Genomic DNA, 25,338 nt, shown 5'->3' with positions numbered 1-25,338 from the left:
GTCCTCAGTACTTTGTTGGGCCTCCTTTTGCACTAATTACAGCATCAAGGCAGCGTGGCATGGAGGCGATCAGCCTTTGACACAGTTGAGGTGTTCTGGTAGCCCAAGTTGTTTTGATATTGGCCTTCAGCTCGTCTGCATTTCGGGGTCTCTGTTCCCTCATCTTCCTTTTGATAATACCCTTTCTTTTGCCGGCCAATCAAGTACAGTTATTCCATGGCTATTAAACCAGGTACTGGTAGTTTTAGCTTTGTGGGCAGGTGCCGAATCCTGCTGGAAAATAAAATCTCATCTCCAAAAAGCTTGTTGGCAGCAGGAAGCATGAAGTGCTCTAAAATTTCCTGGTAGACAGCTGCGTTGCCTTTTATCAAGTCCACAGTCAATGGACCCACACCAGCAGATGACATGGCTCCCCAAACCATCACTGACTGTGGAAACTTCACACTGGACTTTAAGCAGCTTGACTATTGTGCCTCTTCGGTCTTCCTCCAGACTCTGGGACCTTGATTTCCAAATGAAATGCTAAATTTTCTGTCATTTGAAAACAGGACTTGGAACCACTGGGCAACAGACCAGTACTTTTTCTCCTTAGCCCAGCACAGACGCTTCTGATGTTGTTTTTGGTTCAGGAGTGGTCACTGTGTCAAAGGCTGATCGCCTCCATGCCACGCCGCCTTGATGCTGTAATTAGTGCAAAAGGAGGCCCAGCAAAGTACTGAGGACATAATACAGTACATTAACACACTTTTCAGAAGTGTGTTTCTTTTTTTTATTGGTCACATGAAATATTCTAATTTTGTGAAATACTGGATTTTTTTTTTTTTTCTCTTGAAATATTTCACTTCGTGTGTAGTGAACTAATATAACATACAAGTTTCACTATTTGAAACAAATTATTGAAATTAATGGATTTTCCCCTCGATATTCAAATTTTTTGGCACATACCTGTATATGTGACATTGGACAGCAAAACAAGCTATAAGTAGCACAAGAATATTTGTAGCAATAGCCAACAATACATTGAGTCAAAATCATTGATTTTTCTTTTATGCCAAAAATCATTAGGATATTAAGTAAAGATCATGTTCTATAAAGATATTTTGTATACACTTCCTCCCAAAAATATATCAGAACTTAATTTTTGATTAGTTTATTTATTTATACTTTATTTGGACAACTTTAAAGGCGACTGAATCATTATTTTGATTTTTTTTTTTTTTTTTTGCACCCTCAGGTTCCAGAATTTCAAATAGTTGTATCTTGAGCAAACATTGTCCTATCCTAACTAAAAGCTTATTTATTCAGCTGTCAGATTGTGTGTAAATCTTAATAAATAAATAAAAAAAAAAACCCTTATGACTGGTTTTGTGGTCCATGGTCACATTTTTTTTCTTATCTATGGTATTCTACAAAGTGGAAGTAAACCTATGGGTGAGACTTCTGGTTCATTAGCCATGGAAATAACAAGAAGAGTAACAACTGCGGTAAATGGTAAAACTGCACTACAAACCACTGTGTTTATAATTAAGATAATACATTAAAGTAACATGGTAAGACACCAATTTGCAATTTCAAGCAGCAAAACTAACAGTTTTGTACAGCTAAAAATGGCTGGGCGTGGATGAGACCGGAAGCCACACCCATAACATTTACAAATGCACGTGCCTACTCTTACCGGAGAAAAATAAGGTAAGTTGGATCAAACTTTATACAGTTGCTTAGAATTAATGTCTCGCATCTTCAGTAATATATGATTTAGCAGGTGCAGGTTTTTTTTCTACCTGACCATATTTAATAATACTTAAAGCTCTGTCGTTTCATCAAAGCAATGTCATCTTTAAATGGCTAAACGCAGTTTTAATCACTTTTGATCCGAACTTTGAAAATCTCACAGGCATTTTCACCCATTAATAAACCTGAGTTTGACACTGCTTTAGTAGGCTATTGAGCTCAGAACAAAGACGGGATCTGATCTAATCTGTCAGCATGTCACAGATGTCTCTTGTTACTAGGAGAATGAATGGGGAGTTTTATCCATGGCCCAGAGGAGGAGTAATCCGTGTTTAAACTTTGCTCATTACTGCAGCTGAGGGGGCACAGGGACCTTGCCTTATTCGCTTCATTAAGTCATTAACAGTCTGGAAGCCCTACAGCTGTCAGCAATATCGGTGCCTCCACAGAGATATTGACGCGAGACGAGCTGTGAATGGCATATGTAAGCGATGGAGGATAGGGATTATCAGTGGATGGAAAATTATAGCCTTCGTTTTTAATATGTCCTCTTTCATTTGAACGGTTAATTTCTATGCTAAATGGATAAATAGGCATTACTTCGATTTATTTCACTTCTTTTATAAAATGATAGATTTGTTCACTTATCCTCGGAGTCGGCACTCTTGGCTCGTCTCGGTTTTGTCAGATGAATCACCCCAATAATCTCTTCTAGTGAGGCATTTTAAGCATCAGTGCTGTAGGGTGCGTATCAGGCACTAGGGGGCGACATGCGCACTAATGTTTAGCTTCAGACTGAAGCGTGTTTACCGAGTCATTACTGAGGCTAATGTACCTCCACAAGGTCTTTAGCTCCAGTCCATAAAGACGCCTCTACTGTTCCGTCTCTTTTCTTTAGGTTTTAGTAATTTGCCTCGTGAAATTAACTGACACTTGAACAGAAGCCAGATTTAATCAGTATCGGGTCTTCTGTCAGTTTGAAAAGCCGTTGATTGTTGGAGACACTTGAAGGATCAATCACCCAACTCTTCAGCATTGATTACCTTCTCCAGACCTTCACCATCTGATTCTGAATCTCAATCTTGGCTTTTTGAATGTGCCAGGTTTATATAAAAAATGTTATTTGTGTATTTCCCTCTGGTGAATTGTAGATGTATGTCTTTGATGTGCAGTTTAACAAAGTGCTGTTAATCTGCGGGTTTATATCATTATTTTAACAAGACAGGTCTGTTCTCGCTACTTTTCCTTCAGGTCTTGTGCAGTTCACTGGTTAAGACTGATGTGAGTGACCATGCCTGCTGTCAACTCGCTGTTACTTCTTGAAAATAACAGGTACTGTGAATTGTCACGATTATCAGTAGCTAGACTAGAGCAATACCTGAGCAATACCCTTCTATTTTTCTGACAAGATTTGTTAAGTTGCTCTTAGGTCAAGGTTTGGCCATATTGACGATACTCGGATGCTAATTTATAGTAGTCAGCATTTAAAGTGGATCAAAACCTTTCATCAGAGTTGTCCTAAAAACCAAAACAATACCCATTCTTGACTTAGGACAACTTTGATTAACTTTTTTTTGATCCAGTTCAAATGTTGACTACTGTATGTCGTCTAAACCAGTAGTTCTCAATCCTGGTCCTGGGGGACCCCTGCTCTGCACATTTTGAATGTCTCCCTTATTTGACACACCTGACTGAGATCATTAGTTGATTAGTTCAGTTCATGGATCTCTCTCCTCATGAGCTGATGATCTCAATCAGGTGTTAAATAAGGGAAACATGCAAAATGTGCAGAGCAGGGGTCCCCCAGGACCAGGATTGAGAACCACTGGTCTAAACCATCGAAAAAAAAACTTGTAGAAGCTGCTAAATCATATAGAGAAGGACTTGGTAAGCAAGAAAGGGTGCAATAATTTGACAAACTGACATAGGTGGTAAAGATACGTACGAGCAGTAATAATTAAGATATTAGACTAATACGGAAGCTGCTCTGTTGTGGAGCGTAAGGCACTGCAGCGGGTGGTGAAAACTGCCCAACGCATCATAGGTACTCCACTCCCATCCATTGAGGACATTCAGAAGAAACACTGTTTGCGTCGAGCACGCAGTATTCTTAAGGATTCCTCTCACCCCGCCCACAAACTGTTTTCTCTCCTGCCTTCCGGCAGGCGCTTCAGATGCCCAAAGACTAGAACCAGCAGACTGAGGAACAGCTTCTTTCCCAGAGCTGTCTCCTTATTGAACTCTGCCCCCCCACCCCACACACCCCTATAGTCTCCCCATTACCATTGCACTACTTAATCTGTTGCACTACACTGTACATATCCATTTGTAAATGCACATTTCCATTGCACATATACATTTTGTGAATTTTTGATATGTATCTGTACATTTGTAAATTATTATTTGTTAATTCCTGCTTTAGTAATCAGCTACCTGTATATTATGTTCGTATCAATCTGCAATTCCTGATTATAGTTAACAACAACCTGCATACTATGCTCCTCTATTTGTACATTCTACTTGTTAATAGCGCCTGTAAATTATGTCCACAATACTTTCATCTGTAAATAATTTCCATAGTTTTTCCCTGTACATATCTCCCATTAGTGCACTTATGAATTATACCTATATCCTGCACTTGCTGCTATTGCACTCCTGGTTAGACCTAAACTGCATTTCGTTGCCTTGTACTTGTACACGTTTAATGACAATAAAGTTGAATCTAATCTAATCTAATCTAATAATTTCACCTACCTGACTAGAAGTGATAAGAACAAACATGAATTTTGTCAAGACTCTTGCCCTGGAAATCCTGGTTCAGTTTGGCCAAACACCTTCTGTTCCTCAGACAGTTTTTTGATTTGTTATACTTTTTTGCAGTCTGAAGTACTCCAAATGTATTTCACGGTCTGACCGCAGTGTTTCCCACAGGTTTGAAGGCAATGTGTGGTGGTCAGCCCAGGGGGGGTTAGATGTTTGTCCGTGGGGTGGGTGGGAGGGGGGGGGGGGAGAGAACGATTGGATCCCTTGAAGTGATTTCCTAATTCCTAAAGGTTAATAATTAAAAAAACTGTTAATAATTGGTTACACAGAACTTCATTACTTTAATTTAACACCATATACAACAGCCTACTTGCTGCACAGTCTGCAACTTTTGTTAGGGCACCTTATTTTGCGGGGCTTCCTAAGAAAAGATTCTAAAGCCCTATCATATGGAAAGTCCTCAGGACAGGGTCCATTGATAGAGATCCTCAGGCAAGCTGCCAGGACCTAACATAACTAATTACACTGGTCGGACTAAGCTCTGTTTCAGACTGATACCTCCGGTTCAGGATGGTCCTCGTGCCTTTTTCAGTCGCGGAAAATACTTTTCAATACTCATCTGGATTGAAGCAGCAAACATTCGTTGTAAGAGTAAAGAAACGACATAATTTATAATACGTTTATTTGATTCACAGCTGCTACATAGTGTTTTGACCTCGACAACCCAACTAGGCTAGCCTACATTTTACTGCAAACTTGCGACTAGTTAACTTTCTAAAGAAGGCGCAATCGCGTTTGCTAAGGGTCGGGACTTACAGTAACATCAACACACTGAAACTATTGTATTCAGAATATAAAATATTTTATAGCACTTTTTAATCTGTGATTGTGTGTTAAAAGTGTTCACGAGATACCAACCTTTCGCCAGCCGTCTTCTCTCCACAGATGATCCAGACAGATGTGATGTGCACGGAGGGGAGGGGCTGTGTGCGTGTGTGTGTGAGGGAGAGACGTGTGAGTGACAGAGAGATGAAGAGAGAGCAGGGAAAGGAAATGCAGTTGAACGAATTCGCTGCGTGTTTTAAATAGCGTGCAAAAGAATAACGAAACGCAATATGTGACAGTCGGTATTGATTTTTTTTTTTTTTTTTGGTCGGTGTTGAATCTGTGGCGGTCGGAATTTAATCTGTGGCGCACTGCCACAGATTCGTCTATGTGTGGGAAACACTGGACAGATACGTACAGCCCAAAACCTGACGATAACTGACCATTTTCAACAGCCATAATCAGCAAATTCTGTGAGTTTCGTTCTGTTCAGTGGGATTTTTTACATTCAGTGCCACCAATATGGCCGATTGATGACGCGTTGTGAAAACACTCACATTATTTCCTTGGATATTTGTAATGGACCAAAAAGTGTTGTTATAGCTAACCTAAAATAAATAAATTAATAAATAAATCAAAATTGTCCTACTTCAGCTGGCTGCCAAGGAAAATTCTCATTTCCATTTATAACTGAAATGAAATGAAACTATACAGACATAATAGAACGAATAAAGATGAAAGTAAAACTTTTGACTAAAACCATCTAAAGCAAACAAAATGTGCTTTTCCCAGAGGGAAGTACTTGTGCTTGTTTGGTGGGAAAAAAGACTATAGTTGAAGTTTGGCTTTTTTCTTGACACTCAGTAACTGTCTTGTTTTCTGTTGCTGATCAACACATAACAGGGCATAACTGTGCCTTCTTTGCCGTTCAAGTGGCTATTCACGGCTAGATGGAGCAGAACAGAATTAAACGGCACAGGGGCCTCAAGGCACACCTTACATACGCATTGACGATAATCGTGATATTTAAAAAATAATAAAATCCTTATGTTGTTAAATAGTGATGTTGCAATAGTGGTATTGCTGATAACTATTACATTTGAAAATGAATAGTACACGTATAATAACGCTGAAATAATACATAATCCAGCAGCAGTATCTATCTGGTTGACAATGTAGGTGGCAATATTGCACCTTTTAATGCTGGTTGCCACCTGTCATAAAACAGAAGCAGACGCAGAGCGCAGGTTCTAATGCCGTGTGACAGCACGTCGTCAGATATAAAAAACGAGACAGTCTATCAGTACTTCAAAAAAGTTAGCTTGCCAGTGTGGGAGTTTTTTAGGTTCAGAGAAAATGACCCGTTAATCATCCCAGTCTGCAGGATTTATTGATCAGCAGTGAGCACAAAAGGGGGCAATACCACCAACCTGTTCACCCTCCCCCGACTCTATCATCCTGCAGATTTCGCCAGCATACAGAGAGCAAGTTGCAGTGTTTTGCTAGCCCCTGAAATAGTAAATGTTACATTAACCTGTTAGCTGCTGACTACTCTTATTGTATTTATACCCCTCTGAGCTTTTAGCCTAAAGTGTGCTCATTTGGATAAACTTATAGATTATAATATTTTACTTTAAATGTCTTTAGAGAGGAGTTTTTTTTTTTTTTTTGGTTTTTACCCAAAATGGTTATGTGAACTATCCACCTTTTTCTTTCCTTAAATGTGGGCACAACCATTTGTAAATTTTATGGGCGTAGCTTCCTGTGTCATCCGCATCCAGCTATTTTTAGCTGTACAAAACCGCTTGTTTTGCAGCTTAATATTGCAAATTGATACCAATATTACCGTATTACAGATAATTCACTCACCCCCTTGTCATCCAAGATGTTTGTGTCTTTCTATCTTCAGTCAATAAGAAATTATGTTTTTGTGGAAAACATTTCAGGATGTCCCTCCATATAGTGGACTTTTATGGTGCCCCTGAGTTTAAACTTGCCAAAATGCATGAAAGAGCCAATCGTTGATTAGTAAAGTCAACACGTCACTGCAGCTGCCATTAGAAGTCCCGGTTGCTATAGAAACAATCAGCGTTCTAAGACGTGCACTCAGTACTGCGCATGCGCACTTTGTGAACAGTTTTGGAGAATTTGATGTTTCTCCATTCAAAGAGATGGGAGTTGCACTTGCATGCCCGAGAGGTGTTTCAAAGATGGCTGCCAAGTGACATGACTTGCCTTAAAGGGACTTTGGTTGATGCAGAGTTGGACAAGATGAGCATTTGAGGTTAAAAAGTATATAATTTTTTTTTTTTTGTATAAAATAACCGATTGTTTCACTAGGTAACACCGTGTCCTAACTACATGCGATAAAAGGTATCTTTTCCATGTTAATCTGAGGTTTTGTCCTAACTTGCCGAGACCGCGACATGCAAAATTTGTATTTTAGTCTGTTTCCCAAATGTTGCGGCTGGGTCTACTACATTTAAACCAAAGTCAGTGATAATCTCAGGTACTGATTATGTGCTTTATTCAACATGTCTAATGTGAGTTTGAATATCATAGTGTATGGTAGATATAGCCATACTAAAAGCAACTACAGATAGTTTTAGGGTTGCCACCCGTCCCTTAAAATACGGAATCGTCCCGTATTTGAGAATGAAATTGCGCGTCCCGTTTTGAATCAATACGGGACGGGTTTTGTCCCGTATTTTTTATAATTTTTTTAAAGCAGCGTCTCATGCAAATAATCACTGCGGTAAAGCCAGCCGCGGTTCAGAAAAACACGGTCAAGCCAGCCGCGATTGATTTTAAGTGTGCGCGCATATTACAGTGATTACGGTAGTTTCAGAAACAACACAGAGAGAACGCGCTTCCAGAGCGCTTTTCATTTAGACGCCCAGGACTGAGAGATAATACTACAAAATGCTCGTGAATTTTTACTTACTTATTTATTTCTGCTTTAATATCCGTTTTATTTATTGGTGTACTTGACGGTTCTTTTCTGAGAAATGGGACATTATTAGACTTTAGAGTCTAATAAGTAGAAAAAAAAACAATGATCAGTTCTTATTCAGGACGGCCCATATTATATGCAAAACTCATACGAAACCTTTTTACTGCAGCATTTTTGAGATATGGGACATTATTACATTTTAACGGGGTATATAGACCCCATTTCTAAAAAGTAGAAAAAAACAATGATCAGTTCTTATTCAGGACGTCCCATATTATATGCACAACTCATATGAAACCTTTTTACTGCAGCATTTTTGAGATGACCCCCGAAAGCGTCCCTTATTTTAGGGTACTAAAAGTGGTAACCCTAGATAGTTTACCTCATCTTGTTGCGTCGCGTGTAGTTAGGACACGGTGTAAGACCCCTTAGATGGGAACGTTTAGAGCCCTTTGAAGCTGCATTTATGCTGCATTTTGGATGTTCAAATTAGGGGGCACCATAGAAGTCCACTATATGGAGAACATTCCTAAAATGTTTTCCTCAAAAACAGAATTTCTTAACAACTGAAGAAAGAAAGACATGAAAATCTTGGATGACGATGGGGTGGGTAAATTATCTGCACATTTTTGTTCTGAAAGTGAACTACTTTGTGTAATTGTTCCTCTTGCATGCAGTGGTGTAAATCATTGCCCCCCCCCCCCCCCAAAAAAGAAAAAAAAGAAAAAATGGCTAAAAACACAAAATAGTAAAGATAAGTAAATATGTATTTGACTGATAGCATTTCTTCAAGTTTTATATAGATATTGCAGTATATCATTATCATGAATTCTTTTTGACAAGATAATGCTGTAGTTGAAGTAAAAAAGTCAATTTTTTTTTTTTGGCACAAGATCCTGAAAAAAAATCAGTGAGATGCAACAGATTAGCCAACAATCTGTTTATTACAATTTGAGTATGTGCCATTTATCAGCCATAACATGAAAATAATTGGTTTCTTAGTATCAGCCAGAATCAGTATACCAGTACACCGAAAAAAGCATGTTCTGTGGATCAGGCAGAGTAACACAAGGTTACAATGTGAAGTGTAGTGTCAATGTGCTATCATTCGTTGTGAACCATATGGCAGTGGGTATGGGAGTGTTTTTTTTTTGAAGGGGCTCCAGTGCCAGTTCTGGCCAAGCGGCAACCTCCCGCTCTCTCTATTGAAACCAACACGGAAGTGACTTAAACTGCAATTCATCGACTGGCCGCTAGAGACTGGCTGCAGAAGAGAATCAATCCCATTGACTCCCCATGTTAAAATGCCAAACTTTACAGCAGAAAAAAAAGTATGTTTACAGCCTGGTACAAAAAGTGGTTTTGGTCCATGTAGCTAGTTTCACCCTTCATGTTAACTGTGAGGGGGGTGAATTTTTTTATAACTCATCTGTTCAAGTTATATTAAGCCTTAAAGTTCTGCATAATTAAGGGCATGGCCACTTGCGTGACGGGGGATTGCCGCTGCTGGTGGGCAGGGTTTCAGCAACCAGCTTCACCCACGTCCTGCCTTTTTGCCCATTTTCGATTATCCGGGAGTGACGCGCGGTGACATGATTCCAAGATGGCGATGGCCGACTCCCGCCCACTATAGGCTTCAAAAACGCTCTTCAGAAACCTACGGGTGACGTCACAGACACTGCGTCCATATTTTTTTATAAGTCTATGGTTCTGGCTCACTTGGTGAGTAAAGACAAAGAAGAAAATATTTCGATTTAAATATGAGATGGAAAAGCTACTGATACATTTTAGTTTAATATTAAAAAGGACACTGACCTGATAATGTTTTTTAATAAACCAACTAAAATTGCAGTTTAGCTTGACAGCCATTAATTGGAATGGAATGGAAAGTGCTGCTTTCATTTTATTCCACTGGACAAAAAAGACATACAAGTTTTGAGTGACATGAGGGCTTTTTTGTTAAAAGGAATTAACTTTTATTCAGCAGAGACACATTAAATTGAACAAAAGTGACAGTAAAGACATTTATAATGTTACAAAAGTTCTGTTTCAAATAAATGCTGTTCTTTTGAATGTTTTATTCTTTTAGGAATGTTGAATATAAAAATGTATCAGAATCTCAAGCAACACAGAATGAAGGATCATGTGATGCTGAGGACTTTGAAATCACAGGTATAAGTTACATTTTAAATTTTATTAAGATAGAAAAGTTGTATTTAATGTTCACAATATTATTTTTTTACTGTATTTACTGTTTTGCCCCCCAAAAAATATATAAGTGACAAAAGTTTGGGGTTAGTAAGACTTGTTTTTTCTGGAAGATACCAATCATTTGTTCTTGAAAGCTACATTTCATATACATTCGGATGAATTGACATGATGTATTTTTCTGTCAGGTCATGACTGTGTGTCTCACATCCCCTTTACTCCTCCAAACAGCTTTAGCTGAGTTTGTGTCATTACAGGCTGTCAGAGCTCCAGTATAAAGTCCCAGCCTCGCCTATTGATCTGTGTGCCAAACGCTCTCCTCTCTTAGAATCAGAGCTGTGTGTTTGTGTGTGTGTGTGTGTGCGTGTGTCCCGTACACCCATTTTGCGTAAATGTATTTGCAGAGGTTCATAAATTACCTCTTTGCTCGTTCCCCTTCTCTGTTCCTCACATCTGCGTACCCAGGGCCGAAACGGATGAGAAAATCAGGCAACTGGAATGAGGGAATGAAAGTGTGCGGCAGAGAGACTCATGAGGGAGAGGGAGAATGAAATGGGTGTCAAGGGCAATGAAATAGAGAGGAACATTTTCTCCACCTCACCTAACCAAGGAAAAAGAAAAAAACAGAAACAAAACAAAACAGAGAGAGACATTTACGGTCTGTTGTGAAAAATAAAACAAGCTTCTTTCTGTCTCGTCTGCTTGAAGGTTGATGAGAGGTGAAGAGAGCTCAAGTAGCCGTCCAGTTCCTCAGGCACTGCTGTCTTAATGCGGTCTGGCGTTTCCAGTCAGATGAGCCGTGAAAAACCCGGCGTAGACCAAAGTCGCGCTACATGTCTGTCAGAGATGGAAGGAGAAATAAATGCGAAAAGTATTATAGAATGATCTTCTACAGTGGTGCTCGAAGATTGAAGAATGACATGGTTTTTTTATATATAAATATATCTCAAATTTTTCACCAGCTGCTTTCATCCATTTAAATTTTATTTTTATCCCCTTTTGGCAAATCCGTACTTTCCTCCAAATTCAGCTCTCGCTGTCATCTTATTTTTCATCTCATAGTCCCTGTGCTCTTTCTCTCTCTCTCTTTTGTCCTGTCTGCTTGCATTACGGCACACACTTGTAGCATCTCGTTCTCTCTCTCCATCCCTGTATTTATATCTCTTTTTTCTTGTCTATCTCTTTCAGTCATATTGCTTTTCCCATCCCCTCCCTCAAGTGTTTGTGCCTTGAATGTTGTGCGCACGCAAGCATTAAACTTAAAGATGCCTCACACAGTTTCCATTACACAATTTCAATGTGATGATAGTCGCCCGCCGGGCACCAAATACAGTATCTGTCATCATCTCCCCCTCTTTTCTCACTCTGTGTGTTCCCTTCCTCTCCCCCTTTTGGTATTTGATTCTTTCCAGTCTCTCCGTTCCTCCTTTTACCCACAATCTGCTTCTTGTATCCATCCATCACGCTCTAAGCGGAGAGGAGAGGAGTGGAGTATGAACACACGCGGGAGGAGAGGAGAGAAAAGCGAGCGTGAGAGAGGAAAGACGGCACAGCGGCTCGTGAAGAGCAAGAGCGAACGAGCATCTCTCTCTCCTTTTACCTCAGTTTGCGTTTTTACATGTGAATGTGTGCGGGTATCTCACATCTGTACCGGCTCAGTTGTCGTTCGCGTGGATACGGCTGGATAAGGAGCGGGAAGCGCCGGGCGCGTGATGGTTTGCTTGGACTAGCGCGGGAAGCGCGCGACTGGGAGAAGCTCGCGCTCACACACTCCGTCGACTCAGGATCAACGACAACATCTTCTCCGGCCCTCTCTGACCCGCCTCCCTCTGCCTGTCTCTCTCTCTTTCTTTCTCTGCCTGTCTCTCTCTCTCTTACACACACACGCGCACACTCATGTACGGCTGGATGTTGTGTCGTTAGGCTGCACGTGAGGTGCTTAGAATTGCCATTGGATGTCCAGTGACCGTGTTTGTATGTGTGTGCACGTGCATGAATTTGTTTATGGGGGATGGGATAGTTTTAAAGCTCTGTAATGTTTTTTTATTTCAGTTTATCTAAGCAATACAAACTTGTTTCAGAAATATATGCTGTGTTTGCTCTGGGCATTTTTTTTAAACAAGTGGGGGAAAGTTAGAGAGAGGTTTCCAGATGTAAAAGGAGGATACAGAGGAGAGGGATGCTGTAGAGAAGGAAGATCCTGGCATTTGGAGAGGGGTTAAAGTGATGGAGTGGGTGGAGAGACAGACGGAGGGAAACCCTTGGGCAGCATCTTCCACTCCATTGCCACCCTCTCACACTGCTTAACTGGAGCAAGATCTGTTCTTCCTTCACTCAGTGATGTGTGTGTGTGTGTGTTTGTGTGTGTGTGTGTGAGAGAGATCTGTGGTCCAGCTTGATATTTATTTATAGGAGCAGCTCTGACTACTAGTGTCCAATGGACCCTGTCTTTCTCTCTCTGGACCCTGTATGTGTGTCGCTCGCTCTGATTGGACAGGAGACAGTTTGGCTATGATGTCAGGGGGTCTGTGTAGCTTGATTTGTCTCTGTCTGAGCATATGTGTTAGTGTATATGTGCTGAAATCATTTTTTATTAGGTTTCCTGTATTTTCGTCCTTTTTCTTTTTTCATATTTTTCCTTTGCATTCTTTCTACTTTATTACCATATTTATTTCTCCTACTTTCCTTTTACTTAACATGTTTATTTTTCTTTCTGTCTTTCTCCCTTCATCCCATCTTTCTCCTTCCTTCTTTTTTCCTTTCATTCTATCTTTCTCCTTCCTTGCTTCCTTCCTTCCACCCCATCATTTTCACCTTCCTCCATTCTCTCTCGTTCCTTTTTGCCTCATCTTTGTCATTTTTTCTCTCCTTGCTTCTTCCTTTCCTTTTTCGTTCATCGATCCTTCCTTCTTTCTACTCTTTCTTTCTTTTATCCATCCCTTTGTTTTTTTTCTTCCCTTCCTTGCTTCCACTCTTTCTTTCATCCAATCTTTCAATTTCTTTCTTTCTTTCTTTCTTTCTTTCTTTCTTTCTTTCTTTCTTTCTTTCTTTCTTTCTTTCTTTCCTCCTTCCCTCCTTCTTTCCTTTCCTCTCCTCCTTCCTTCTTTTTTCTTCTTTCTACTGTTTCTTTTATCCCATCCCTCCTTTCTTTCTTTCCACTCTTTTTATCCCTTCTTTCTAATTTTTCCTTCCTTGCCTCCTTCCTTCTTCTTTCTACTGTCTTTCATCCATCCCATCCTTCCTCTCCTTTCTTCCTTTCCTTTCTTCCCTCCTTCCTTCTTTTTTCTACTCTTCCATCCATCCATCCATCCATCCATCCATCTCCTTTCCTTTCCTTTCTTTTTCTTTCTACTGTTTCTCTCACCCCATCTTTCCTCTTCTTCCCTTCCTTCCTTTCTTTCATTCTTTCTTTTTAATTTTTCCTACCTTGATTCCTTCCTTCAATGTTTTCTTGCTTGCTTCTTTCCTTCCCTCCCGTCTTCATTCCTTCCTTCTCTCCCTGCCTCCTGCCCACTTTCCTTCCTGCTTTCTTACAGTTCTTTCTCTCTCATTTTCCTTCCTCTTATCTTTCCTCCATCCCATCTTCCTTTCTGACTTTTCTGTTTTACTTTCTTCCTTCAGTGTCTAAAACTGTTACAGCTTCTTCGGTCAGTAGGGTTCATGTTATATAAATCCTCTCTCTCACTGGTGTCTACATTCAGTTTTATGTTTTTTCATAAAGCCTTACAGTGTCACAGTGTCTCTTCATGTTTGTGTCAAACCCCGCCGCTTCAAGAAAGACTCTGTATTTCGCGATATATTATTGATGTGTCTGTGAAACTCTAATGAAGTGAAATATAGCCAGAATCAGATGCCAGAAGGTGCCTGGGCTTAAGCTGACAATCGCTGTGTATCTGCCCGCAGGTGTGTGCGTGTCAGTGATGGACCTGAAGGAGGGCTGTGGAAGCGAGGCCAGCCGTGAAACCGAAAGCGGAGGCATGGGGAGCCTGGGAGGCCCCACGTCTTGGCAGTCCTTCGCACATCGAAGTACCCTGCATGGTTTACGCTTCATCTTCCCTTACTCGTCCTCCTCTTCTTCCTCCTCTTACCGCTCCACTTCACGCCGTCTGCTCTGGAGCGCGGCCTTGCTGGCCAGCCTGGTCCTACTTTTCCTGGAGAGCACCGAACGGCTGGCTTACTTCCTCTCTTACCCCCACGTCACCAGTGTGGATGCTGTGGTTTCTGGCAGCCTAGTCTTTCCCGCCGTCACCGTCTGTAATCTGAACGCCTATCGTTTTACGCGTCTTACGCAGAATGACCTCTACCACGCCGGGGAACTGTTGGCCCTGCTGGACGTGCACCTGCAGATCCCTGAGCCGCACCTGGCCGAGCCCCACGTGCTGGCCTTTCTCACGGAGAAATCCAACTTCACCAACTACAGGCCCAAGCCCTTCAGCATGCGGGAGTTCACTGAACGAGTGGGCCACGACCTGAAGGAGATGATGCTCTACTGCCGTTTCCAGGGCCAGGAGTGCAGCCACCAGGACTTCAAAACGGTAAGTGTCAGCAAGGTGTTTATTTTATTAGGTGTTTTTCTAAGGCTCGCTAGACCTGGAAAAAGTGTGTTTTGCTGCTGTGGACTAAAGCATTATAGGCTCAGTTTTGTTAGCTCTAAAGATTATCCTTGTCGTTCAGCTGTTTTGAAGGTTTGTAAAGAAATGATGATATTGATTTTTGCTGATGGTGTAGTTCTGGATGCTTAGCTGTGGTGTGAAGAGTTTTACTACTCTATTAAGCTACTCTCTTACTCTGTGTGTGGCTGGAAAAGCTTGCTTTCGTTCTATATGTGCAGCTGTTTTCATCTTAACTGTGATTCTGTTCTTTTGTAATGTGATGGGCTGATAGATGATGTATTGAAAGTCTAGGATCCATTGCATCTCTTTCCAAAATGCTACAAGGATTCAGAGCACTGCTTTACTTTAGGAACTCTTAGATATTTTATGGCTTTCTCCAAAGACTAAAGGGATAGTTCACCCAAAAATGAAAATGTTATGTTTATCTGCTTACCCCCAGGGCATCCAAAAATGTAGGTGACTTTGTTTCTTCAGTAGAACACAAACAAAGATTTTTAACTGAAACTGTTGCAGACTGTCAGTCATATAATGGCAATCAAAGGGACCCAAGGCTTTGAGTCAAAAAAACATACACAGACAAAACCAAGTTAAACCCTGCGGCTCGTGATGATACACTGAGGTATTAACACACAAAACAATCGGTCAAGAAACGGAACAGGGTCTTTCCTTGTCAAATCAACCAAAGGCTTTCAAAAAATCTAGGCTAATATTTAGGAAAGATAGACATGTATAGTTACAGGGGGCTAAAATGACTTCAGAAAGGTGACAGCATCATTATCTCATTTTTACACAGAGATTGGTAGTTATATTAGTAAAATCTGTTAATTTTAGCCATCTTTGTTGCATTGTGTGCCAATGGTGACCATTCAAAAATGGGGAATAAGCATTTTTCGAGTTTTTCTCCAAAGTTTGCATGCTTGTAACACAATAAGCAATAAAGATATTTGAATGCCCTTTTAGATATTGAGTCTTAATAAACCTCCCTTTTTGGATCTTTATTTGTAATGCCCTCTGAGATTTGGTTCCAGAGATATTGGAATTTCGATATGGCTCCAGGAGTAAATCTTTAAAATATACACATTTTCAGTGGTCAAAACCCAAATCTAAGGTGAAAATTGACATTTTGACCTCCCTCTCCAAAATAGTGGATTACTCAGTAAGTATTCATCCATGACATTTAATATTTTGGTTTTCATCACTATATCTTTCTTCAGAATTAATATTAGCAAAATCAAAAATCTAAGCAGGGGACCTCTGGTTGAGTTGACCCAGTCAACAGTATTTCTATAATTTTTTACCTCTGATCCACCGCAATGTCCAACTGTCCTGAGCGTGTTCACAACAGTCGGCGTGTGGCGAAGAGCAAGAAACCATAACTTCAGTTGATCCGGCTCAAAAGTTGAAAAGTCAGCACTCCTGGATGAGTTTGCACAAGCAAAGGAAATCTTTTTCGTTTATAATCAGTTGCAACAATCAGGATAAGCACAAGTTATTATCATTTTGAGTGGCCGCCGTACACACAATCTCTCTGTGTAAACATTGAGTGACGTATACGTGACAGATCGCTTCCACATAAGCGTCTACAGAGCCAGAGCACAACCGGCTGTTGTGGATACGCACAGCACAGTTAGAAATTGTGGTGGATGAGAGGTAAAAATGATATAAATACTGTTCAGTTTCTTGCACAGACCAATTGTTTCATGTGTTAAGACTCTCAAAGCCATGGGTCCCATTGACTGCCACTATATGACTGACAGACTGCAACGGTTTGAGTTAAGCATCTTTGTTTGTGTTCTTCTGAAGAAACAAAGTCACCTACATCTTGGATGCCCTGGGGGTAAGCAGATAAACATTACATTTTCATTTTTGGTTGAACTATCCCTTCAATGGCTCTGTCTCAAAACCAACTGCTTCCGCCTACATAAAGTGCATCATAGCTAAAACAGAATCTCAAAAGCCACTGATTTGAGACCTTCATCACACGCAGCAACTTTCTTAACAGCCACTCAAGCATGTCTTGGTCCTCATGTGAACCTCACGAGACTCATTGATGCTCGCATCTCATTCTGTTGTTTACATGTAGCCTGCTAATGACAATGCAATAAAACAACTCTTTTATGTAGCTATAAACAGCATCTCCCTCGATTCTTCGATTTTTCGCTGAGCTCGGCACAATGCACTTTGGACACAAAAGACGCAAACAAAACTGTTTCAAAGTATCTTTGGAAGCATTATTTGCTGACTACGAACTGAAGCAGCCTCAGTGTCAGCAGCAACAAGAAAAGGTTTATGAGACAAAGCCATTTGCTTTTACACATCAGAAATGAAAATGACTAGTTGTTGCTTCAAACATTTCACTCAAGCATATTCTCCAACTGGTCTAAGTGGTTTTAGTGGTTTATTGGAGTGAAGATGTAAATGCTGGCCACAGCTGTGTGCGAAGAATGTGTTTTTCTCGGCACTAAGGGCTGAGATGATGAGGGTTGATAGCTGGTGTGATACTCAGTTGGAGTGCTGCTGTTCTCCTCAGGGGTTGAGGTCTGTTTATCCCCCCTCAGTCGCTACACGTGGGCTCTCAGTGCTTCGAACCGCACACAAGCACATTAGAAACAAACTTACCAAACACATGCCATGCACCAGCTTGCTTTGTGCTGCCTCTTCTTGCTTTCGTTGATGATGTACAGTATGAGTCAGTGTTTGCAGCAAACAGGCATAATAGTGTTCTTGCTTCTTGTTAAATAGTGGTGTTCTAGTTAACTGGGGTAAAGGTTTCTAACAAAAAAAAAAAAAAAACTCTCTACATTGAAGCTATTTAGAGATGATTTTGCAGTATCTGATACAAAACAGTGAGGAAGTCAATTAAGGATTAAGCATTAATTTGGATCAAATAATTAATTAAGCATTAATGTGTATTAAATCATTTACTATAAATACAGCTAATGCGACACTAAGCTGAAAACAGCTCTTATGCAACTCGTAATGAACCAGTTTTAACTTGATATTTGTAGTTTAAAAAAATGTCATGTAAAATGCAATGCAGGGACTTTCTGGCCTTGAATCTTCTTTTTTTTTTTGAACCGGTTAATTGAAATGAACTGTCTGAACAAACCAATTTGTTAAAATGAAATGTAAGTAAGTGTTTAATGATTGCTTCAGCTGCCTTTTTTGAGTAAGATAGCTTGTTTTTTTGTGTTTTTGTGTAGAGGGTTTGCACTTACGTCTAATTTGGTCGATTACCTGGATGCGCGGCTGTATTGGAGATACTCGGATGTAAACAACAGCATTGATTGCATGGTTAATGTACTACTGAATGTGTTGTTCTGATCATTTCTGCTGTCTAAACCATGGGAAAATGTGTGGACGCTGCTAAATCATATAGAGAAGGACTTCAGGAAAGGGCAATATTTTGACAAACTAAAGTTAATAGGTGGTAATATACGTACGAGCAGTATTAATTAAGATCGTAGCCTAATATTTCACCTAGCTGACCATAAATGATAACAACAACAAATGTTGTCAAGACTCTTGCCCTGGAAATCCTGGTTTAGTTTGGCCAACCACAAACGCCTTTTCTTCCTAAGACACTTTTGTGCACTCTTCTCCTTGATTTGTTATAACTTTTGGCAGTCTGTAGTACTCCAAATGTTTTTCCCACTCTGACCGATTACTATAGCCCAGAACATGACAATAACTGACCATTTTCAACAGCAATTATGAGCAAAATATGTGAGTTTTGTTCAGTTCAGTGACATTATTTACGTTCAGTTCCGCAAACCTTCTATATTTAGTATTTTGAAAATAGCCGAGATTTATTACTACTAAAATGTATCAAGGTTAAATTGAGTTCAAGTGCTAGTCGAGGGATTGTGGGCCTGTTCTTGTGGTGCCATTAGCCCATGATGAGTACTTGACATTTACAGCTCAGACAGCTCTTAATTGTTTACATGATCAGGTGCTTTCAGTAATGAGCATTAAAATGCATGTAAAATGTATTAGTAATTTTTATAGAAAAAAAGTAAGAATGCCACAGTTAAAAAAATTGTTTAACTACTGTATATGGTGAAAACTATAAATGATTTACAATTGCATTATATAATTATGTATCTGTCTATATAATTTATAATTACATTTTCAGAAGTCCTTGAGTGATGCATCACATATGATTACATTTTTTATTTTCTTCAAATTTATTTAAAATCAGTAATGTACATTGCAGTCATCTGAATCACATTTTGATTCATGCGGCTTTCTATTTTACCACCTAATGGTGGTGATCTGTACATTTTTAGGTAAAAATCTGATTTTGGTACTGGCAAATTAACATTGTATCACTTAATAGTATTAAGTTGTAAAATATCTTGTAATGCCAGATGCGTTGTAACCATATTATTTTACTGTGAGTTTCTGGCAACAACAGTTGCTGTTTTTTTTGTTTGTTTTGTTTTTAAACAGTAAATTTAACAGGATATGTTTTACAGTTACAGTTTTACAGAATTCTAACGGACAGCTTTCTCTGGATATTAGGTTACGTTCACACTGCAGGCAAATCAGGCAAAAATTAACAGCACAAACCACATGGAATCTTATCTTTTCAATTCTGATATGTTCCACTTCCATTTGTACTTAAAGTTATAAAGACATTCACAAAAGATAGTCAGTGGAAGTACAGTGGTGTGTCAGAACTCATAAGTATTACAGTGACAACTCGCAAAATGAGGGCTCTTATCATAAAAGTTTCAAAACTGTACTCTTCTGTCATATCCTTGTCTTTATTTGTTCATATTGCTTGTGCATAATTCAGCTGGCTTCTGCGGCAGATCACACAATTAATAAACGCATGATTGCTTACTTTATTTCCACTGTGTTTACTTTTGTATGACATCGCACTGTGCAAAGGTTGCCAAGTCAACAGTTTTCCCGCAAAACTAGGCTACTTTTTCACTGTTGCCATGGATAGTTTTTAAACTCCGTGGGTTGAAGCGACCCCACTACCTTGACATATTCCCCCCAGAACGCGAATGGGCTCGATTTTGAGAAGCAATTAGACAGATTTTGTTGTGAAAACCTGGAAACCCTGTTTGTATTGTTCTTCTGCGCATGTGTGTCAGTTCAGAACCATAATCTGTTAACACTGGAATATTTGATATCTGATATTTGAAACTGACATTTGAAATGAAAATGTGAACAGCTGTACCAAAAAATCAGATCTGAGCGGAAAGTCGTTTTGCAGTCAAGCCAGAATGATTTAAGCTCCTCTTTATGTATCTTCAGAGAGCATGAGAGAGAGAATTAACATTTTATCACACGAGTCAAATGTAGATCCTGTCTATATTACTGTATTGCTCTTGCTGTATTGTCATGACCCTCTGTCTACCACCAGGCCATGTGTTATCACACACTGAGAGGCCAGGACATCAAATGGCCGAGCAAGCTGCTTTACTTTGAAGATTTCCTCCATTTTACAGATAAGTGCTTCACGTGTAGGCAGCAGATATCAAAGGCAGCATTGAGTCAGGTATGGCATGACCTGATGAAATTCTTCACATGCAGAGCAGGCCGTGAATAGGATATTATGTGTATTGTGTCTGCATGTTCCTTCTTGCCGGCATGTGGGCTGATACAGTAGGTGCTAATTTATGCTAATTGTCTGGCACTAAAGAATATAAAAACACTCAAACTGACGCCACAAGCGTGGATGAAGACATTCTTTGTAATAGTGCTTTTTTTTGCTCAAACATGGACGTAAGTGTGCTATCCCTTAGAGAGGACAGGATCGAAATGAAAAAGAAATGAAGAAAATGTCAACCAGTGGTAGTTTTATGTTTCAGGTTTGTGTTATGAGTAGGTCTTACAGGTTAATACTAGTGTTGTCACTCAAATTTGTAACTTTGATACAATGTATTAAACAATATCAATATTCAATACTATTTTCAATACCATGGGTGAAAGCTGACACAAAATGGGACACAAAAATTTAAATACTGTCATTAATTTCTCACCCTCATGTCGTTCCAAACCCGTAAGACCTTCATTCAGCTTCAGAACACAACTTTATGAGATGTTTTTGATGAAATCCGAGAGCTTTCTGACCCTGCATAGACAACAACACAACTGACACATTCAAGGCCCAGAAAGGAAGTAAGGACAAATTTAAAATAGTCCAGATGACTTCAACACTAGTTCATAATTAGTATTTAGTTACTTGTGTACATATGTGTACAAGGTTACATGTTCAATGTTCACTTTATTTATAGAGCACATACTAATACAACAAAAGTTGACCACAGTGCTGTACAAGAAACCATCCAAAACAATAAAATCACTTCATTCGATCCTGTTCGATCCTGTACATATTTGATCTTGTTCGTTTGTTACTTGGGAGATGTAGGACACGTGGACTGATGATACGTACACATGCTCTGGCATGTTGTGTAGTGATGATTATGTGCAGGTGACCTGAGTTTGACTCTATCCTTTTCCGATTCCCAATTGGTTCATCCGTCGTTTCCTGTCGCTTCTACACTCTCTTATGAAATTACAGGCAATATGAGAATAATTTCACTGTTGGGTGAAAGCCAAGGCAGACTGTGTGACATCAGCTATCTTTTATGTCACGCTGTTTGATGTACAGTTCAGACTGGTCACGAATTACAGTGTTGACTGAATTTTTACTAGTCAGAGGCCATTCTGACATTCTCATTTACAACTGTTGCGTAAATGCTGGCAATATGTTGCCTAGAAAAGAAAAAAAGAAGTTGTAACTACACTCCTTAAAATAGTTCCAAAAGGGGCTATACACAGTGATGCCAGAGAACCTTTAATGAACAATTCTTTAAAAATAAAAAAATCTAATTAATATTCATGAGCCTCTCTTCTGATTGGCCTGTTGATTTCTGAGTGACGCACAGCCAGGCCAACCACAGGTAACTACGGTCATGTATGCTTTAGCCGAGCCCAGAGCCATAGAGAGAGCCTAGCCTGCTGATACTCAACAAGATATTTCAGAATGATCATTAATGTTTTTTTCTTTTTCAAACACCGAATGCAGTAAGCTACATAACTGTTGCTTTAGTAAAGCCCCTTTCACAATGCGCACTGATTCTGGAAAATTACGGGAACGAGCGCTGTGTGAACAAATGCCAGAACCATAAAGGCAGTGTTGTAGTGATGATGCACATTATCATGCCACTCTTCACAACAAAAAATACGTGCAAAGTGGAATGAAGCAGCGATCAGACAGAGCCAGCTCCTCACTATCAGCGCTGAAGCAGTTTGTTCAGGTTAGTTTCAGTTTAGTGAAACGTACGTGTCGCATTACATCTCACATCCAAACGTCACATGTCTTTATGGGTTGTGTGTAAAGCACGCACAGATTCCGGAAAACAACTGTGAATGAACCAAATTAAACAACTCCGGAACAAATCATGGGACACATTATCCGTGTATTTACCGGAATCGCTGTGTGAAAGAGGCTGAAGTTGACGTGCCTCTGGTCTCTTATATTCACGTTGTTCTGAAGCCTGTGCAATGATGTAGTTTCGACATCTATCGACTGAACAGGGTTTTCTCGACTTGTTTTCGTGTTGTTGTTGCTTAGCAATGTTATGGACGCCATATTGTCTGGGTTTGACAAAAGGAGGGTGGGACGTGGTTGGCGCTCGGGGCGGTGACTGAAGGCGGTGACTGAGTAGATCGGACGTCACATCTTTGCGGAAGTCACAGCGTCTCGTGAAAATGAACAGCTACTTTAAGCAGGCTGTGTGCAGTTTACTGTGGTTTGACTGTTTTGAAACTCATATGGTAGTTACATCGCCCCTAGACCTCAGTTATCTTGAAAAAAGCCAGGAAATATCGCTTTTGACAGTATGGGACCTTTAAAGGTTCTTAATGGAACCGTCAATACCAATATATAACCTTTATTTTTTTAAGTGTAGACCAAAAAACTAAATTAAATAAATAAATGTATGACTGATAGAGATAAGCTGATGATTATTTTCCTGTTATGGCCAATAACTGATAAGAGGGTTTTGTTTATTTTGTTTGAATATATATTAAATCACTTAAAACTAAACTAGCTTTTTTTTCTTTTTAGTAAAGTAAAAGTTTAGGCAGTATGATCTTTTCAAGATTGGCTAAAGATTTAATTTAACATTGTTATTAAATATATGTTAAAGACTTTTAAAGGCTGCAGTGGTGAACTAGACGTAAAAATAAATGTACAATTGAATTTCCTTAAATGCTGGGTTAAAACAACCAAACTTGGGTTATTTGGCAACCCAGCGCTGGGTAAATATTGGACAGAACACTTGCTAGGTTATTTTGACCCAGATGGTTGGGTTAAATGTTTTTAGCCAAAACACTGGGTTTTTTATTAAGTCAAATATTGTTTAAAAAGTATTATAGTGTCTTAAAATGGGCTGGAAATTAAAAATCACACACAGAATTATAAGAGGCAACATCAATAATCAAAAGATAAACATTTATTATTAAGCAAGAACAACCATAGACAATAATATAAGACAAATTACATTTATTTGGGTGAATACAGCATGGTTTACAATATTTCGTACCATTAAACTTGTTTAACAAACATTTTAGAAATAAAAAATGTAACATTTAAAAGTAGGTTTTTAATTTAAGTGTATTCAGCCATTCTCTGCAATCACTTTTCACCGAAATAGTGCTAATTCTCATGCCGGTGTGTCGCGAAATCTAAGACGGTGTATACTTTATGAATGAAATAAAATGTATACAAACCTTTATTTTGCTAAAGATGCATACCAAATCGGCAGCGCTGAGAGCTCTTTCCTCTTCTGACTGTAACTCAGCAGCTGGGTTTTTTGTTGGAGACAGGCTCAACCCAGTGGTTGGGTGGAAAAAATTAGGACTGCCCCCTTATAGTCAACTTACCATCAAACAAAATTTTATTAGTCGCTTAGTCGCAGGGCAGCTCTAAAAAAAAAAAATACCCCAGTATTTAATAACCCATTAAAAACTACCCAGCAGCTTAGTTACAAAAAACTACCCAGCACCTGGGTAAAACATATTAAAAATAACCCAATAAAATGACCTAACAAGCTGAACCCAGCATGTGGGTAAAAAAAAATAACCCAGCATTTTTCTGAGTGCAGAAAAACTACCCAGCACCTGGGTACGAATATTAAAAATAACCCAATAAAATGACCCAGCAGGCTAAAGCCAGCATTTGGGTTAAAATAAATAACTCAGCATTTTTTAGAGTGTAATAAGATGGTAAAATGGGCCGCTAAGGTTTGGTTTATTCCCATTGTATTATTTCCTATCACCATCATTTACAGGCAGAACAAAGTCATGCAAATTAAATTCAGCTGCAAGTCTTAGAAAAGCTCCCATCACATCCCACAATGCAACACCTCAGTAAAGAGCATGACAGAGGACAGCCACCGCTCTGTAATGTTGGTAAACATTTCCATCTTTTTGATTCCTCCTATGATTGTGTATTGACCACAACAACACTCGGTAATTATATGGTTTCGATCGTGTATTTTAGATGTGGTGAGTCACAGTGCTTCCCTGTGGCGCTGTCTGTGATTTTGACTCGAACGCGGCTCTGTGTCCTCCTGCGCTTCTCTCTGCTGTGATTCATTTGTAGTATGCTGATGCCATGAGTATTGAGTTTTCACTTACATCCTGCAATGACCCTGCTCCGGGGCTCTCACTGCTGTCGACGGTTGGGGAAAATGTGTTGTTTTCTTATATTGCTTTTTTCGTGTAGTGCCAAAAGTTGTATTTAACATAGTCCTTGGGTTGCAAGAGCTGGCGGCCTCCTCCATGACTTTATGGTTTTGTAAAGCGATCCAGGGCTGACTGCTCTAGTCTAGTCTCCACCTGAGTTTTATTCTGATCTTCTCGGATAATTGCTGAAGGCTTATAAGCTTTACAAAGCAAAACGGACCGGTGAAAATAGCCCAGGGAGGAAGCTCTGGGGTGCCTTTTCTGTCTATGCTAAGACTGTTGTCTGGATTTATATTGCTCGGTTTTGGCCTAAAGTTTTTAGTGCTCTCAGGAGCCACCTGCAAAGTCGACAGCTTCCCGTTCTGTTCTTTGAAAAACACTTTTAAAAGTGTGTATGTGTATTTTTTGTTCACTTCTCTCTGCTCTTGTTTTGTGTTTCTCTAAGCCCTGTTTTAGTTAAAGGGATAGAAATGAAAATTCTGTCATTAATTTTTCTCCCTCATGTCGTTCCCTACCTGTAAGACCTTTGTT

The 25,338-nt window shown here is 39.6% G+C and overlaps 1 protein-coding gene across 1 annotated transcript in view; it reads left to right on the top strand.

Moving 5' to 3' along the window:
- Window positions 1-11,957: 11,957 nt before the first annotated feature.
- The window catches only part of asic2 (acid-sensing (proton-gated) ion channel 2), a 505,439-nt gene continuing 492,058 nt past the window's right edge, over window positions 11,958-25,338 (top strand). The window contains exons 1-2 of the mRNA XM_073839200.1: window positions 11,958-12,415; window positions 14,384-15,015. Of these exons, the coding sequence (XP_073695301.1) occupies window positions 14,401-15,015 (615 nt within the window). The 5' untranslated portion in view covers window positions 11,958-12,415; window positions 14,384-14,400. The remainder of the gene's footprint in view (window positions 12,416-14,383; window positions 15,016-25,338) is intronic.

The sequence above is a fragment of the Garra rufa genome, chromosome 1, assembly GCF_049309525.1.
Source record: "Garra rufa chromosome 1, GarRuf1.0, whole genome shotgun sequence".
NCBI classification, from domain to species: domain Eukaryota; kingdom Metazoa; phylum Chordata; class Actinopteri; order Cypriniformes; family Cyprinidae; genus Garra; species Garra rufa.
This window is presented reverse-complemented; position numbering and strand designations above follow the sequence as displayed.